At 40.8% G+C, this 16,537-nt stretch overlaps 1 protein-coding gene across 1 annotated transcript in view; it reads right to left on the reverse strand.

Moving 5' to 3' along the window:
• NBAS (NBAS subunit of NRZ tethering complex) overlaps positions 1-16,537 on the reverse strand; it is a 975,710-nt gene that overhangs the window by 579,063 nt on the left and 380,110 nt on the right. The window contains exon 31 of the mRNA XM_040348578.1: positions 7,402-7,514. Coding sequence (XP_040204512.1) covers positions 7,402-7,514 — 113 coding nt within the window. The remainder of the gene's footprint in view (positions 1-7,401; positions 7,515-16,537) is intronic.

A 16,537-nucleotide genomic window follows, 5' to 3' on the forward strand; every position in this document is an offset into this window, starting at 1 on the left:
ATATAGACAAACACACATGCAAATACACACCTTTGGTAGAAGCGATCACTTTGCTAAGGTGTACAGTACCAATATTAATTTTCCCTTTTTTTCAGAGGCAAGAACTAAGGGTGCATTCACACCACGATTTTATCATCCTACTTGTTCTCACGATTTTTAGTTTTTAAATCGTACAAATCTGTATGGCAAAACGTATCCATTCACTTCCATTCATTAATGTAGGTCCCCAAGTGCATCCGATTTGATACGATTTAAAATCGGATCAAAAAACGTGTTTGACCACGATTTTTGGTCCTGATTTGAAATCGTATTAAAATCGTGTCTGATTTTTTTTGTATTGTGGTCAATCTAAATCGTAATAAATCGGATGACTAGGGATGCAACGGATCAAAAAACTCACGGATCGGATCGATCCTCGGATCAGGAGTCACGGATCGGATCATTTTCGGATCAGCAAAAAAAAAAAAAAAAAGGGTCCGTTTTTTCATTGGTCCAAAAAAAAAAAAATTTATATATATATATATATATATATATATATATATATATATATATATATATATATATATATATATATATATTTTTGGACCAATTAAAAAAAGGAACCTTTTTTTTTTTTTTTTTTGCTGATCCGAAAAAAGAGCACAATAGCAATTCACAGGGGTGGATTAAAGAGGAAGCAGGTGAGGCTGTTTGGGACTTAAAGTACAATCTTGATGTTTTTACAGCAAAATATATATATATATATATATATATATATATATATATATATATATATATATATATATATATATATATTTTTTTTTTTTTTTGCTGTAAAAACATCAAGATTGTACTTTAAGTCCCAAACAGCCTCACCTGCTTCCTCTTTAATCCACCCCTGTGAATTGCTATTGTGCTCTTTTTTCCCCCTTCCCCCCCCCTCCTCTCACACCAGTGCTTCACTGCTAACATTCTTATTCAGCTTGCTAGAGCCCAGTGCACAGCGTGACACGTCTCCCCGGGGAGGCGGGGAGGCGTGTCCGCTGGGCTCTGGCAAGCAGACTGGCCGCCGCTCCGGAGCTAGGCCGAAGCCGGGGACTTTCCTAGGCCTAGGCTCCGGAGCGCTCCGCGGATTGCGGGGTGTGCCGATCCGAACGGGGTGGCCCGTTCGGATCACGGATCGGTGACGATCCGTTACACCCCTACGGATGACTGTGCGTTTTTATCCGATAAATCGTACCCGATTTTTTATTACGCATAAAGACATTATTTAAAATCAGGATCCGATTTTTTAGTGAAAAATTTTGACATACGATTACCTACGATTTTGTCATATACGATTCCATCCGATTTAACGGTCCGATTATCGGATGTAAAAATCGTGATGTGAACCTAGCCTTAGAATTATTATAATCATGTATCTGAAAATAACAAAATTATTTCAGGCAGCACAAATGTTACAGCTTTTGGTATGTATACAGCATGAACATATTAACTTGCTTTACTCTGCATTAAATAAAGCTCCTTCAATAAAAAACAAAACAAAAAACTACATGTTAGTAAGGAGCTTGAATCGAATATGTCCTAGGTTTATCTATCAGAGAGTTGGTCAGTCTGGATCCATACATAATAGTCTATTAGAGACAGATGCATAAAACTGATTCATCAAAAACATGCTGTACTTGCTTCAGATGCACAAAGCATCCAAAATTGTATTGTTATGTAATTTCTGTAAATAATTTACATAAAAGATAAAAACTATCTCAAAAAAGATTACTATACAAGTTATTGCAGGAAAAAAATGCCTTTTTAATTCCTTTGCCGCGTACACACGGTCAGGATTTCCGACAACAAATGTTCGATGTGAGCTTGCTGTCAGAAAATCTGACTGTGTGTATGCTCCATCGGACATTTGCTGTCGGAATTTCCGACAACAACAATTTGAGAGCTGGATCTTAATTTTTCCAACAACAAAAGTTCTTGTCGGAAATTCCGACCGTGTGTACAAAATTCAACGCACAAAAATCCTACGCATGCTCAGAATCATTGAACTTCATTTTTCTTGGCTCGTTGTAGTGTTGTACGTCACCACGTTCTTGATGTTCGCAATTTCCGACAACAGTTGTGTGACTGTGTGTATGCAAGACAAGTTTGAGCGAACATCCGTCGGAAAAAAAAACACGGTTTTGTTGTTGTAATGTCTGATCGTGTGTACGTAGCATTACTGTGTGTCAGCTTGTGTGTTTTTTGGCTTATTTTTTATTGATTTAGTTCCTCCTTCAATATGAACTTTGCCAATGCACTTAGTCAATGGTCTAGTAGGGACCCTGGATATTCCAAATTTACAAAAAGAGTACCATATTCCATTCACACATAAATATTTTTGAACATCATCATCATCATCATCATCATCATCATGATCACATACTTTAACCGAGAAATACGATGCCAAGTGCAGCAAAGCCCAAAGTTTTAGGGCCAGATTCACAAAAGAGATACGACGGCGTATCTCCTGATACGCCGTCGTATCTCTCTGATCCGCCCGTCGTATCTATGCGGCTGATTCATAGAATCAGTTACGCATAGACAGCCCTAAGATACGACAGGTGTAATTGACTTACACCGTCGGATCTTAGGATGCAATTCTAGGCCGGCCGTTAGGTGGCGATTCCATTGCGGTAGAATATGCAAATGTCTAGTTATGGCGATTCACGAACGTACGCTTTACCTGTCGCTCTAAATTTACGTTGTTTCCGTCGAGATACGCCGCGTAAAACTAAGGCTGCCCTCTAGGTGGCCTAGCCAATGTTAAGTATGGCCGTCGCTCCCGCGTCGAAATTTTAAAATTCACGTTGTTTGCGTAAGTCGTCCATGAATGGCGCTGGACGCCATTTACGTTAACGTCAAAACCAATGACGTCCTTGCGACGTCATTTAGCGCAATGCACGTCGGGTAATTTGACGGACGGAGCATGCGCAGTACGTTCAGCGTGGGAACGCACCTAATTTAAATGGCGCCCGCCCCATTTGAATTAGGCGGGCTTGTGCCGAGCGGATTTACGTTACACAGCCGCAAGTTTACAGGTAAGTGCTTTGTGAATCAGGCACTTACGCTGTAAACTTGCGGCAGTGTAATGTAAATGGGATACGTTACGCCGCCGCTGCGCAACGTATTTGTCTGTGAATCTGGCCCATAGTTTCCAGTAGTTGCTGGAAGATTAACTCACACAGGCTGTTCTCTTATTTCTACCAGGGTCCTTGCTAGAGTTCCCGTGCTGCCCCAAAGCTGTGCACAATATCAGTCTGAGGCATTGAATACCAACGTGTGTGATATATTCCCTCCTGCTCCAGTATGAATTGGGTCTGGCTTTGTTGAACCCTTAATTTACACTGCTCAAAGCGACCAACAAGTGAACTACTGTGAATGCTAGAAGTGTATCTAAAGCCAAAATTCTTTTGATGGGTAAAACTACCGTCTACTCTGTCTCCACTAGAGAAATTCCGAAGTTCTGGCTTTAGATATACTGTGCTTTAAGATGCTCACATGGTGAAACTAAAAGCAACAAAACTTTACTAATAGTGCCTGTAAAGTTGACTATATTTTGCATACTGTGTTGCAAACATTGAAAGTTGATGATACCTTGTAGTTTTTAGTTGCACTGTTTATAACCGACTAGTAACCTATAGTCTGTGAACAGCAACAAAAACTTGGCAACATTCAAAAACAAAGAACAATTTGTGAAGAATTAATCTACATTGTAATCATCTCTGGGTGTCCAATGTTACGAGATTACTTTAGTTCCAAGCCTGCATACTATGACCTTTCTGAAGAAAACCACAATTTTGGTGATGGAAAAACAATGTCCTGTATCAAAATCACCTGACCCAACATAGAGCTGCATGATTCTGGCTAACATGAGAATGACATTTTTTTTGGTAAGAATAAATATCACGATTTTCTCACGACTCTCGGCGTAACATTATGTTTCACAATAACAAAAAAAATGGACTCACTTTACTGTTTAGTATTTATTTTTTGTATTCATTAAAAGTGTATTTTTTCCCCCAAAAAATTATTTGAAAGACCGCTGTGCAAATACAGTGTGATATAAAATTAAGCATCAACCGCCATTTTATTCTCTGGGGTCTCTGCTAAAAAAAAATGTATAATGTTTGGGGGTTCCAAGTAGTTTTCTAGCAAAAAATACTGATTTTAACTTGTTAATAACAAGTGTCAGAAACGCTTTAGTCTTTAAGGCCTCGTACAGACGAGCAGACATGTCCGATGAAAACGGTCCGCGGACCGTTTATATCAAGGATGTCCGCTGGGATCATTTGGTCTGATGGCTGTACACACCATCAGACCAAATTCCCCGCGGACAGACGACGCGGTGACGTGGCGGCGACAATGACGCAGCGACGTGCCATGCCATGAATAAGCACTGATCTTGTGCGAAACGTCGGCTGTTCCCCTGTTCCTGTTTTTATGATTTGGTGATGTATTTGCTGTTTATTTGAATAAAAGACAACCTGGACGTTTTTTTGGAGTGCGGCTATCCATCTTTCATCTACTTTTTATAGAAACGCTTTAGTCTTTAAGGCCTCGTACAGACGAGCGGACATGTCCGATGAAAACGGTCCGCGGACCGTTTATATCAAGCATGTCCGCTGGGATCATTTGGTCTGATGGCTGTACACACCATCAGACCAAATTCCCCGCGGACAGACGACGCGGTGACGTGGCGACGTGCGTGAACCCGGAAGTTCAATGCTTCCACGCATGTGTCGAATCACTTTGACGCCATGCGCGGGTTCTCGGGACGGACAGGCTTCCAGCGGACATGTTTCGTAGCATGCTAAGATACATTTGTCCGCTGGAAACCTGTCCGCTAGGCCGGAAAACTGTCTGGTCGGCCCTACACACGGTCGGACATGTCCGCGGAAACTGGTCTGACGGACCAGTTTCAGCGGACATGTTCGGTCGTGTGTACGAGGCCTAAGTGGTTAAATTGAAAATGGGGAGGGTAGTGCTGCGCTAATCAGTGGTGAATGGATAAGTGAATAAACAGGTGGGGGAGGGGAATGAAAGTAGGTGTAATTGAAATGAGGAGCAATATAGCCCAAATGGCATCAGCATAAAAATAAATATAAATGATCAGTGAACAATAACAGTAATGGTGCAAATCATATAACTACACAGGTTCCTCTTAATGTGATGAAATACACTATAAGTAATGGTGCAAAAAAAATTTTCAGGTAACTGTGCTAAGTGACACTCCTATATTGGTGATAAACAGTCCATCAACAGAGTTTGAAAAATATTAGCAAAAAATATAAGTAAAATTTCAAAAGTCCAAGAAAGCAAAAGTGCAAGTGTAGGTCCGCAATATGGAGTGAGAGGAAAATGGGTATCCAGTGATCCTTTTTAGGGTAAGTAAGGATGTCCCCTTACCTTACTGCTGTAAGGTAACAGCATATAGATCCAACCACATTAGATGGTTCACTCAATGGGCTCTGATCCAACAACGGCAGGTCCTCCTTGGGGTTCTCGTCCCAGATTGGTCAGTTTCTCGCCCCAAAGAAATAAAGCATCGATGGTGTGATACCGTTTTAAAAATTTTAATTCTCAAAGAAAATAGACAGGGGTACTCACATAATCCAAAATACAATTGAGCATGTAAAAAAGAGGGGCAATCTGTCGCCAACGTCGCCTCCGATACCTCTCAGTGGACTCATGCGCATTCGTCACTATCATGTGACTTCCTCAGGAGTCCTGAGGAAGTCACATGATAGTGACGAATGCGCATGAGTCCACTGAGAGGTATCGGAGGTGACGTTGGCGACAGATTGCCCCTCTTTTTTACATGCTCAATTGTATTTTGGATTATGTGAGTACCCCTGTCTATTTTCTTTGAGAATTAAAATTTTTAAAACGGTATCACACCATCGATGCTTTATTTCTTTGGGGCGAGAAACTGACCAATCTGGGACGAGAACCCCAAGGAGGACCTGCCGTTGTTGGATCAGAGCCCATTGAGTGAACCATCTAATGTGGTTGGATCTATATGCTGTTACCTTACAGCAGTAAGGTAAGGGGACATCCTTACTTACCCTAAAAGGATCACTGGATACCCATTTTCCTCTCACTCCATATTGCGGACCTACACTTGCACTTTTGCTTTCTTGGACTTTTGAAATTTTACTTATATTTTTTGCTAATATTTTTCAAACTCTGTTGATGGACTGTTTATCACCAATATAGGAGTGTCACTTAGCACAGTTACCTGAAATTTTTTTTTGCACCATTACTTATAGTGTATTTCATCACATTAAGAGGAACCTGTGTAGTTATATGATTTGCACCATTACTGTTATTGTTCACTGATCATTTATATTTATTTTTATGCTGATGCCATTTGGGCTATATTGCTCCTCATTTCAATTACACCTACTTTCATTCCCCTCCCCCACCTGTTTATTCACTTATCCATTCACCACTGATTAGCGCAGCACTACCCTCCCCATTTTCAATTGCTTATGGTTTGATACACCTTCCAGTGCCGCAGCTGTACCTCCACTTCTCATCACTTTCATTTCCCCTCCCCCTTTCTTCCCCTCTCTGTTTCCCCTCCTTTGATAAGCGCGGTAATATCCATTTTTCCACTAAGTGGTTAAATTGATCTTGTTTACAGACCAAAGTTCATTCCTTTGATCTAAAGAACTACATGTTACAATGTTTCTCTTTATCTCCAATGTTCTTTGATTTTTCAGTTGAGTTTTGTTTAGCTGAGGGGTGCAACAGGGTCACCCACAGCTCGAATTTGAACCCATTACACAGGATTTGACTAATCCAAGCCATATATGGCTAAGACTAGTTGGAGTTTGATTGTGGTCTCCTGTGTTGAAGAGCACTAGATGATGCAATTATAAAGACACTTATAGAACCAAACAGCATCCCCCCTAACAACTGGTGGTGTCAGCAGTACATCATTATTATTATTATTATACAGGATTTATATAGTGCCAACAGTTTGTGCAGAGCTTTACAACATCAGGGAAGACAGTATAGTTACAATACAATTCAATACAGGAAGGATCAGAGGGCCCTGCTCGTTAGAGCTTACAGTCTAATAAACCCTTAGTTCTCCAGAGGAAGTTACTGAGTTGAATGATGTAAATCACTGAAAAATCATCCCTATTAAGGAAAACTATTATCTAAGCTAGAGGGACCTTTAAATGCAAGAAAACTTACAGCCTACCGATAGCAACTCCCAATTCAGTGATCCCTGGATCAGATGAGATGAAGACAGATGATTTTCAGAAGTATGCTAATGTTTTATTATTTAGGGTCATTATGTAGTCAATGTGATGTATAATGATAGGGATTAGGCAGCAGTATCTGTATATATTGATTTTCAAATACCTTGTAGAGGAAGAATCTTTACTCCAAACTCTTCTAGATAACTCAGAGATCGTATTAAATCCAGCTCTTGCTGAATGGAATGCGGACAGTCAGTGATGAGTTGTAAGCAGCTTCTGCAAAAAAAAATAATAATAATTTATTACACATGCATGCAATTACTAGCTTTGTAAAAATAATCAGCTAACCAGCATTGCTAGACAAGTCATCACTTTCAAATTCAAAAAATCAGATGGTTTTCTACTCATATCAGGACAGTGGAAAGGCCAGATAAAGTGATCATTTATGCCCCTCTGACCAACTGTGTATCTGGAGCTGCTAGTTTATAGCATAGAAACAGCATCACAGATAGGATGACATTTATACAGCTTCTGTACATCAGTATCAGGAATGTCAGGTCATCTCGGTGCATCTTAAAGCATATGAAACAGTGGGAAATAGCATTAGCTGTTCTACCAAAAGTGTGTGTTTCTTCTACATAGAACCTATCGTACGCCAAAAAAACGATACACTTGCCAACTGAGACACACTGCTTTGCCCTAGGTGTGACAGTGGTTCTGCTAATCTTATTCACATTGGGTGGAGATGTCCCATACCTCACCAATCCCGGCAAGGGGTACTAGTCACTATAAACAATGTGTTTCAATTAGCACTAGTGGCAGACCCAAGTATTTGCCTGCTAAGGATAATTGATAAATCTACCTTTCCTAACAATACTAACATACATATTGTTAGAGTGCTATTAAAGTGGAGTTCCACCCATAAATATAACATTACATCAGTAGTTTTAAAAAAATGTCATTAGTCCTTTACGGATTTTTTATTTTTTTTTGTAGATGCCTTCAAAGTGTTGTTGCTAGGCAGAATAGTTAATCTTCCCACTTCCTGCACCTAGGTGCTTAAGCTTCACCGTACAGACTCCTGGGAATGTAGTGGGTGTAACTTCCCAGGAGTCTGTGCACTCCCCAGTCTCAAAGAATCATGTGACTTGGACAGCACAGGTGCTGAAACCTGATCTGACACTGCTTGTGCAGCACTGAGCATGTGCGAGATTTGCAAGGCTGAACTCCAGGAAGTCATACAGTCTGGCTTCATGATGCCCACACTTAAGATGGCCCCAGTCAATTTCTATTTTATAAAGTGTCTAAATACTGCAACAACCTAACAAAACGGACCTTAGTTTACAGACTAACTTTACTAGAATACATTAAGCTTGTGTATTACAGGGGTATTTATATTTAAAAAGTGCAATTGTGGCCGGAACTCCGCTTTAACTCAAATTAATATCTATCTATGAAAAAAAAAATATTTCAACATAGAAATTGTTCAACGCGATTCGAAAATATATAGGACCTGTGGCTAGCCATGCCGGGCCTGGCCCCTGACCTCAGTTATCCTAAAAATCATAAATAGACTATTGGCATGTCTTGTAAACCCCTTTTAAGGTGCACCACTTTTCTCTTAAAGTGTTACTAAACCCAGGACCCTGCATTCACAATGTCTGGTCTCCCACAGTACACAGACCATGGAAATGCAATACTTTTTCTCATCAACAGTTAGTGCAGTCTTGTGACTTCTATCAGTGTCTAGCCAAGCATTGGTTAAAGCTTGTGGAAGGAGTTTTCTGACTGACCTATGAGAATGTAGGACCCTTGACCCTCTGGACCGTGCCAATTGGCCCTGTGCTGATCACATGCACCCTCCCATGAAAAAAAAAAGAAATCCTCTAGCAATACACACAAAACTGAGCATGTGCAGGTTGTCCCCCAATGCTCTGTTCTATATCAGAAGATATATTGGGCACAGAGAAAGAGGGGAAGGATTAGAGAAGACGGGATCAAACATCCTTTTTACACAACACAGATGATATACCCCTTAGGTTCAACAGTGACTATAACAAGCATGCTCTACTGCATACACAGACTGATTTTATTGTTGTGGGTTCAATAGCACGTTAAGTGACTCTAGAACTGACACTGGCACTACTCATATCAACTATACGAGTCATACGGCTTAACATATATGATGTTTGTTTGATAACAGCCGTTACAAAGGACATTGTGTTTTGTTAGTTTTTGTTATATAAGGGTCTGTGTTATCAACAGAGCTCCTGATGACAAATATACTGCATTTTTTGTTAGTCCCATTAATGTGACAGACAATGGTAGAATTGTATTTTCCGCTTCTACGCTGTGAACATCAAAGAGGTTTATTGTCACAGAAGTATGTTTTGTTTGTGTAAAAACCTGAAAATTCAATATAAAATATCTGATTGAGAAAAAAAAAATGGTAGCTGAGAGCTATACTGTTAAGGCATTTCACTTTCACAGCTTGCACCAAACTACCTCTATTCTGTTTCATAATGATGTTCAAACTGTTTGCACTTGACCGCCACATTTTTGAGTGCTGTGCTTTGCTTATTCTGCCTTGGTGGAATTTAGACAAAAAAATAAAAACGTAAAAAAATAAATAAAATAAAAAAAAAGTGATCGTAGCTATACAGGAACATTAGTCTATCTCCGGGCAAAACACAGGGAGATGGGAATTAAATTAGAATTATTCGCAAAACTAGGAGACCTATCAAACTTCCTCTGCTTCAGGAAATAAGCCTACAATATACCGTAACAAAAGAATGTAGAGAACATTTAAAAATCAAATTAAAGGCAAGTAGGCAAATAGACTAACTTACATTGCGATTAAAAAATAAATAAATATATATATATATATATATATATATATATATATATATATATATATATATATATATATATATATATACACACACACACACACACACATACAGGGGTCAAGTCCTGGGGAAAAAAGTGTGGGAACTCCCACCCAAGATCCGCTCCCCCCACAAAAAAAATGATACGCTCATATGCATAATTACTAAACCGCATGTTTTTTTTCTAAATCCCGCGATAATTCGCGGCAGACCTCCGCAATGTCTCCTGGGAACAATGACAAAAGCTCCCAGGAGACATTGCGGCATCCAGGAAGTGACGGAATACCCGCACACTACCTGATGAATCGATATACATGAAGCGGCCAGTAACATAAAGGATTACTAAGGTTCGCCTGCCCCTGACAGTGACTCGAGCTGGGCATCGCCGCTTAGTGAAGGATTGGCTCGGGCGGCTCGGCTGCTCTAGTCCTGCAAAGAGTTCCTGCTGTGAAAAAAGTGCAGGAACTCCGTTCCCGCAGGACTTGAGCCCTGTGTATATATATATATAAAATAGAAAAATGTAGTGTGGCACAGGAATCAGAGGAAGGTAAGGATGTGTCATTTCGCTCAGCTGTACTTCGCACAACACTGTCTCAATGATATTCTAATATTGATTTGTTTTCCTGCCTGCGATCGAGAATCTAGCTCGACTGTTACCATTGTATTAGTGATGCAGGAAAGCTAGCGCAACACAACAATAACATGTCAAGTTCAGGTTAAAAGATAATTGATGTTGTCTCCAAATTAGTGGCTAATTAAGAGCTCAATTATCAAGTCAAAGAATCATAATCTGAGTTTTAAATCATTTATTAATTTGAGCGTTTGCTTACTGTGGTTCTGTCACCTCAGTCAGTACTTGTGAAAACACCTCCTTAGCTAGGAAGTGAGGAGAAAACAAATTAATAGCGGTATTCAGCTATTATTCCCAGTGCCAATGAATTTGCAATTCTGATGCTGATGCAAAAGCCTCAGAAATACCATGGGTCGCCTTCGTGAAAATGTCTGAAAGAAGAACTTTCTAGGCTGATAATAGAAAGCAATTATTCTCATACTATGTGTCTGAAGTGTATGTCCAGACTTTCTCAGACAACAAAGCAAGGCACCAGCACATTCATGCCTGCCTTTGCCAGCAGTCTTATCATATTTACCACAGTGATCATCCCAAAATTCTAAAGAAAACTAGTCAAAGAGAAACATAGCAGCAAATGCAAACTTGTTTTGAGAAATATTTATCTATACAATTGAGCTTTGTGCTGCTTTTCTTGCATATTTATTAAGGCAAAATTGCATTTGCAAATCCAAAATTATTATTATTATTATTTTTTAATTTAGCTTTGGATATAGTAGACTGGAGACATTTGTCACCACAACAAATAGAGGTGATAAATCCCTCCAGCAGGGAGCCAGACAGCTATAAAAATCTGACAGCATTTCTAACCTTTCCTTACAAAAGTTTCAGCTTTACATACACTTTGAAGCTCAACCACAAGCAGATAGAATGTGATCCTGTTCAGTAAGGCTATGCCGGCGATGCAAGGGTTAATGACTGTGTCTCTAGGGGAAAGAAAAAAACGCTTTACTTGATCTTCTGTTCCCCTAGCAGGTGGCCGCCTCGCATCCAGAGCAAGGCTATGGACCCTGTTCAGGACTTGATGACGTCACGACCCTGCACTACTAAAACGTGGGGACACAGGAGCTGTGGTGACCAGTCTAACTGCGGGGAGGAGTGGAGAATTGGTGTATCTCCTTTTATTGCTCCCCTAGACAAAAATGAGCAATAGACCCTTACAATGCTATATTTTTTTTTTATTTGTCCAGAGTTTGACTTTAACAGCTTTAAGTTGTTCTAGAGCTGCACAATTAACCGTTAAAAGATCGTGACCATGAATCAACCCCCACAATCTGAATCCAGCATTTCTATGATTCATGTAACAAGTGCAGAGCCATTCCCTGCTCACAGCTGTCAAAAAAAAAAAGCTGGTGTCTTGTCGAGCTGGTTCCTCTATTGTATAGGTTCCTGCCTCGACTGCGCAGGCACAGCGCATGCACAGTAGGAGGCCACGGACATCTCAGAGCCTCAACAGCTGATTGTCAGCTTAGACGAGCTTGCTCCTGATGCCCGTTATACACAGCGCTCTATAGCACACGCTGCTCTACACAGCAAGGTATTGAGCAGTGCTTTTTTGATTGGTTATCCACTCTGCTCTATACAGCAAGGGGCGGATGTGAGACAGTGCCCAGAGGAGATTCAGTTTGCATGTGTTGCGCTTTACAAGTCTCTCTCTCTGAGACGTCTATTTTATTGAGAAAACCATCCCCCCCCCCCAAAAAAACTGCTCAATATCACATTCACCCCTTGCTGTAAAGAGCGGCGTGGATAACCAATCAAAAAACCACTGGTCAACATCACATCCGCTCCTTGCTGGCCCTTCCTGTGTAGAGCGGCGTGTACTATAGAGTGTATAATCAGGCATCAGGAGCGAGCGCGTCTACAGCTGACGAACAGCTGTTCCCGCAACAACTTTGCTGAGCGCTGAAAGAGAGATAAAAACAAACATTGAAATCTTTCTGTTCATTTACAGATCAAAATGGAAGAACTCCAGTCTGAAAATGAAGTCAGTTAAACCACTTGCCGACCAGCCACCATCAACATACTGTGGCAGGTCGACTCGTTCCTGCAAAATGTTGTAGGTGTATGTCGGCTCCTTTAAGAGCAATAGCGCGGCCCCATAGACACACACAGCTCGGAAGCAAGCATACACTGTGTGCCTCCCTAGCAAATGGTTTGCTATAGGAGCACACATAAAAGAGGAGGAGCCAAGATTGCCAGGACCAGAAAAAAGGAGATTTGGGGCCGCTCAGTGCAATAGTACTGCACAGAACAAGTAAGTATATCATGTCAATAATTTTCATTAAAAAAAATTACCTTTAGTAACACTTTATGTTCCAAGTAACACATAAAACTGAAAGAGGGAGGGGCCTACAAACTGTTTCTACTGCAACTATGTCGGAAAACTCAAAATGTTCTGCCAATTCTGTGTCATGTGACTTCTTTTAGTAAAATATATACTTCAAAAATACAGTTTCCATATACCGTATATACTTGAGTATAAGCCGAGTTTTTCAGCAAATTTTTGTGTGCTGAAAATGCCCCCCTCGGCTTATACTCGAGTCAGCTTTTTGTGCCAGATCGCCTAGATTTTGTGGACCCAGTACCAGCCGGCCGTAGGTCCCCTGGACCCCAAACTTGGCACACATGTAGCCCCACTCTTTCAAGTATGCAAAGTTTGTTGTCCGTGAAACCTACGGCGGGGGATTACCGATTTTTCAAAGCCGGGCACCCCTTCCATAGACTTCCATGTTAAACTGTAATTTCTCCGGTGACTTTGGGGACCCAGTACAGGCCGGTCATAGGTCTCCTGGACCCGGAACTTTTCACACATGTAGCCCCACTCTTCCTCTACAAGTGTGCAAAGTTTGTTGTCTGCAGGACCTACGGCTGGGGAGCCCCCCTTCCATGTTAAACGTCAGTCTAGGCATGGGCACAGTGAGGCATGGGCACAGTGAGGCATGGGCACAGTGAGGCATGGGCACAGTGAGGCATGGGCACAGTGAGGCATGGGCACAGTGAGGCATGCACATGGACACCCTAGGCTTATACTCGAGTCAATACGTTTTCCCAGTTTTTTGTGGTAAAATTAGGTGCCTCAGCTTATATTCGGGTCAGCTTATACTCGAGTATATACAGTAAGTAAAAAAAAAACCTTTAAAAAACAAAATATAGTGATACTAGAAATGCTATCTTATTTGACCTACGCAAATAACAGTATGTTTGTCAAAATGTCCATGTGAACAGAATTCTAGTACTAAACCCAATCACCTGCTATAAAATTATTTAATTCTGAAACATCAGATTTGAAAGCTGAAGTGGAATTTAGCTCTAGGAAGGGATGAGGCCTAACGAAAGCAGTCAAATCATCCATACACAGTGCGGGTATAGGATCTATGAGATGCCACTTCAGCACTGGGAGAGTTTAAAACTAGTAATAATGCTTGCCGACTCCAAAATCTGCCTACACTTCAGCATTGTTGCTGTCTTAAAAACATCAGTTGTGCTATGTTTAAATGCCACGTTTACATGCCAGGTTTACATGCCAGATTTGCGTTTATAAGCATTTAAAATATATACTATATAATTTGTATTTATTTTTTGAAAAAATTAAAAACGCCTGTTAACGAAATGCGGCTAAACGCGAGTTGCCGCGTTTACAAGCTGATACAGGCATTTGGCGTTTCAAATGCCTCCGAACATCCGCTCTGAACGCATCTTTTGCTTTCTAAAAAATGCTTCTGAACTCAACTGCCCAAAAACAACTATAAATGACCCTGTGTACATGTACTGATAAGATAACAGAGAAGAGTTCAGAGGCAGCTGAAAAAAATGTCCAAATGCTCCTAAACGTCTGTTTACCAGCAGCAGTGTACATGAAGCCTTAAAAATGTTTGCGGTCAGGTAAGGTTCATTTTAATATAGACCGCACATGTCAAACACAAGGCCTGTGGGCCAAATACGGCCCTTCAGGTCTTGTCAAGTGGCCCGTGCACTTAGGTTTCTATTCCACCACCTCCAGCTCTGACCCTCCATTTCCACTCCCTGCTGTCACTTGTAAACACAGTGGCTCCTGGAACGAACAGATCCCTGCACACTCTCACAGCAGGGACAGATCTCCAGAATCTGAGAAAGATATCTTTGCAAGGGAGGTATTAAAAGCAGGCCAGGCAGGAGAGGGAGATGTGAGAAAGCTTTGGGAGTGTTGGGGTTGGGCTGCACACTGTGCATAGGACACCCCTAAATGCTGCACTTTATACATAAAGCACCCCTGAACCCTGCACTTTGTATGTAGCGCATCCCAGATTCAACTGGCTCTTTGAGGGCAATCATACTGCTTATGCTAACTGGCCCTTTGATGAAATTGAGTTTGACATCCCTGAGATAGACAATATAATTTTCCCCAATATACTTTTTTTTGTGCAAGTCAAAACATAGGTAGGAAGATACAAAAAAAGGTAACAAAAGTAAAGCTGACCATGCTTGTTTCGATTTCAGAAAACAAACTCCTACATCTATGCCAATAGTGCAAATGATCCCCTGCTGAGCTATTGTTTTCTGACAGCAGGCAAAGCACTGTTCAGCCAACAGGCTCCTTCAACAAAAGTCAGCCAGTCAATTGACTTATTAATGAAGTGGTGCCAACAGAGCCATATACTGCTTGAATTTCAGCCAAGCCAACAGGAATCACCGAAACACACTATAAGAAAATTGGGCGAACATTTTCTTCGAAAGAATTTTAGTACGATTTTCGCATAGTGTGCACACAACTTTCGAAAGCCGATTTCCAAATTTCCAAACGAAAATTCCCAGAGGGACAAACTCCAAAATTGTTTGTACGATTTTCGTAGAAGAAGAATCAGAAAAGAAAGCCTGTGCATGATCAGAAACAATAAACAACAAAAAAAAAGCCTTTGTCTATGAGAATTTTCATATGAATTTGTGTTTATCGGTTCAGATTTGCTGTGAAACAACCCAAAAAATTGGATGTGTTTGCCTGATTTTTTACGCTGGCCGCTAGGGGCGTGTACGCTGATTTACGCCTAAAATAAATCCGCAAGATACGCCTATTCACGAAAGGTACGCTTGCCCGTCGCAGTAAAGATACGCCTTAACTCCGGCTGCAAAATCTTTCTGAATACCATTCACGCCTCTCAAAGTTACGGCGGCGTAGCGTATAGGAGATACGCTACGCCCGCATAAAGGTATCTGAATCTAGCCCTATATCTTTAAATGTCTGTCCTGCTTTTATTTTTTTTACTGTTCTAATAAACAAGTCCAAATAAAATAGAATTCCAAATGCAGCGCCATGACAGTGACAAACACCACAATACTCAAGGGATATGGAGAAAGTGTGCCCAAGGTCATCTCACAAGCATTGTGAATTCTGCTTCATAACCAGTGCTGCCCAGACCAGGCCCCTTCAATGCCTGACATTTGCCTACATGTTTAATGCATTAGCGTACTTCGCTTGTGTAAAGCTCCTCTGCAGACCCTCCACAAAGGAATGTAGACTGATTTTCTCCTAGGCAATGGAGGACAAACGGAAAATCGATTGCTATCAACACCCTGTCAAGAGCAATTACATCAAGCAGGAAAGGGCAACACAAAAGACTGGAGACGACTTATTTTCTTTAAATGCTTATTTTCAGGAGAATAATATTGAAAACTTCACAACGCAACTTGGCGGGGAAAGATTAAGACTGCTATAGGTAAGTGTTCTGAAAAATACAATGTGGAAGGAGGATGATTTGCTATTCAGCAACTAACACAGCTTCCTGCAGCCATCAGTTATACCAGTT

This window comes from Rana temporaria, chromosome 4, assembly GCF_905171775.1.
Source record: "Rana temporaria chromosome 4, aRanTem1.1, whole genome shotgun sequence".
Lineage (NCBI taxonomy): Eukaryota > Metazoa > Chordata > Amphibia > Anura > Ranidae > Rana > Rana temporaria.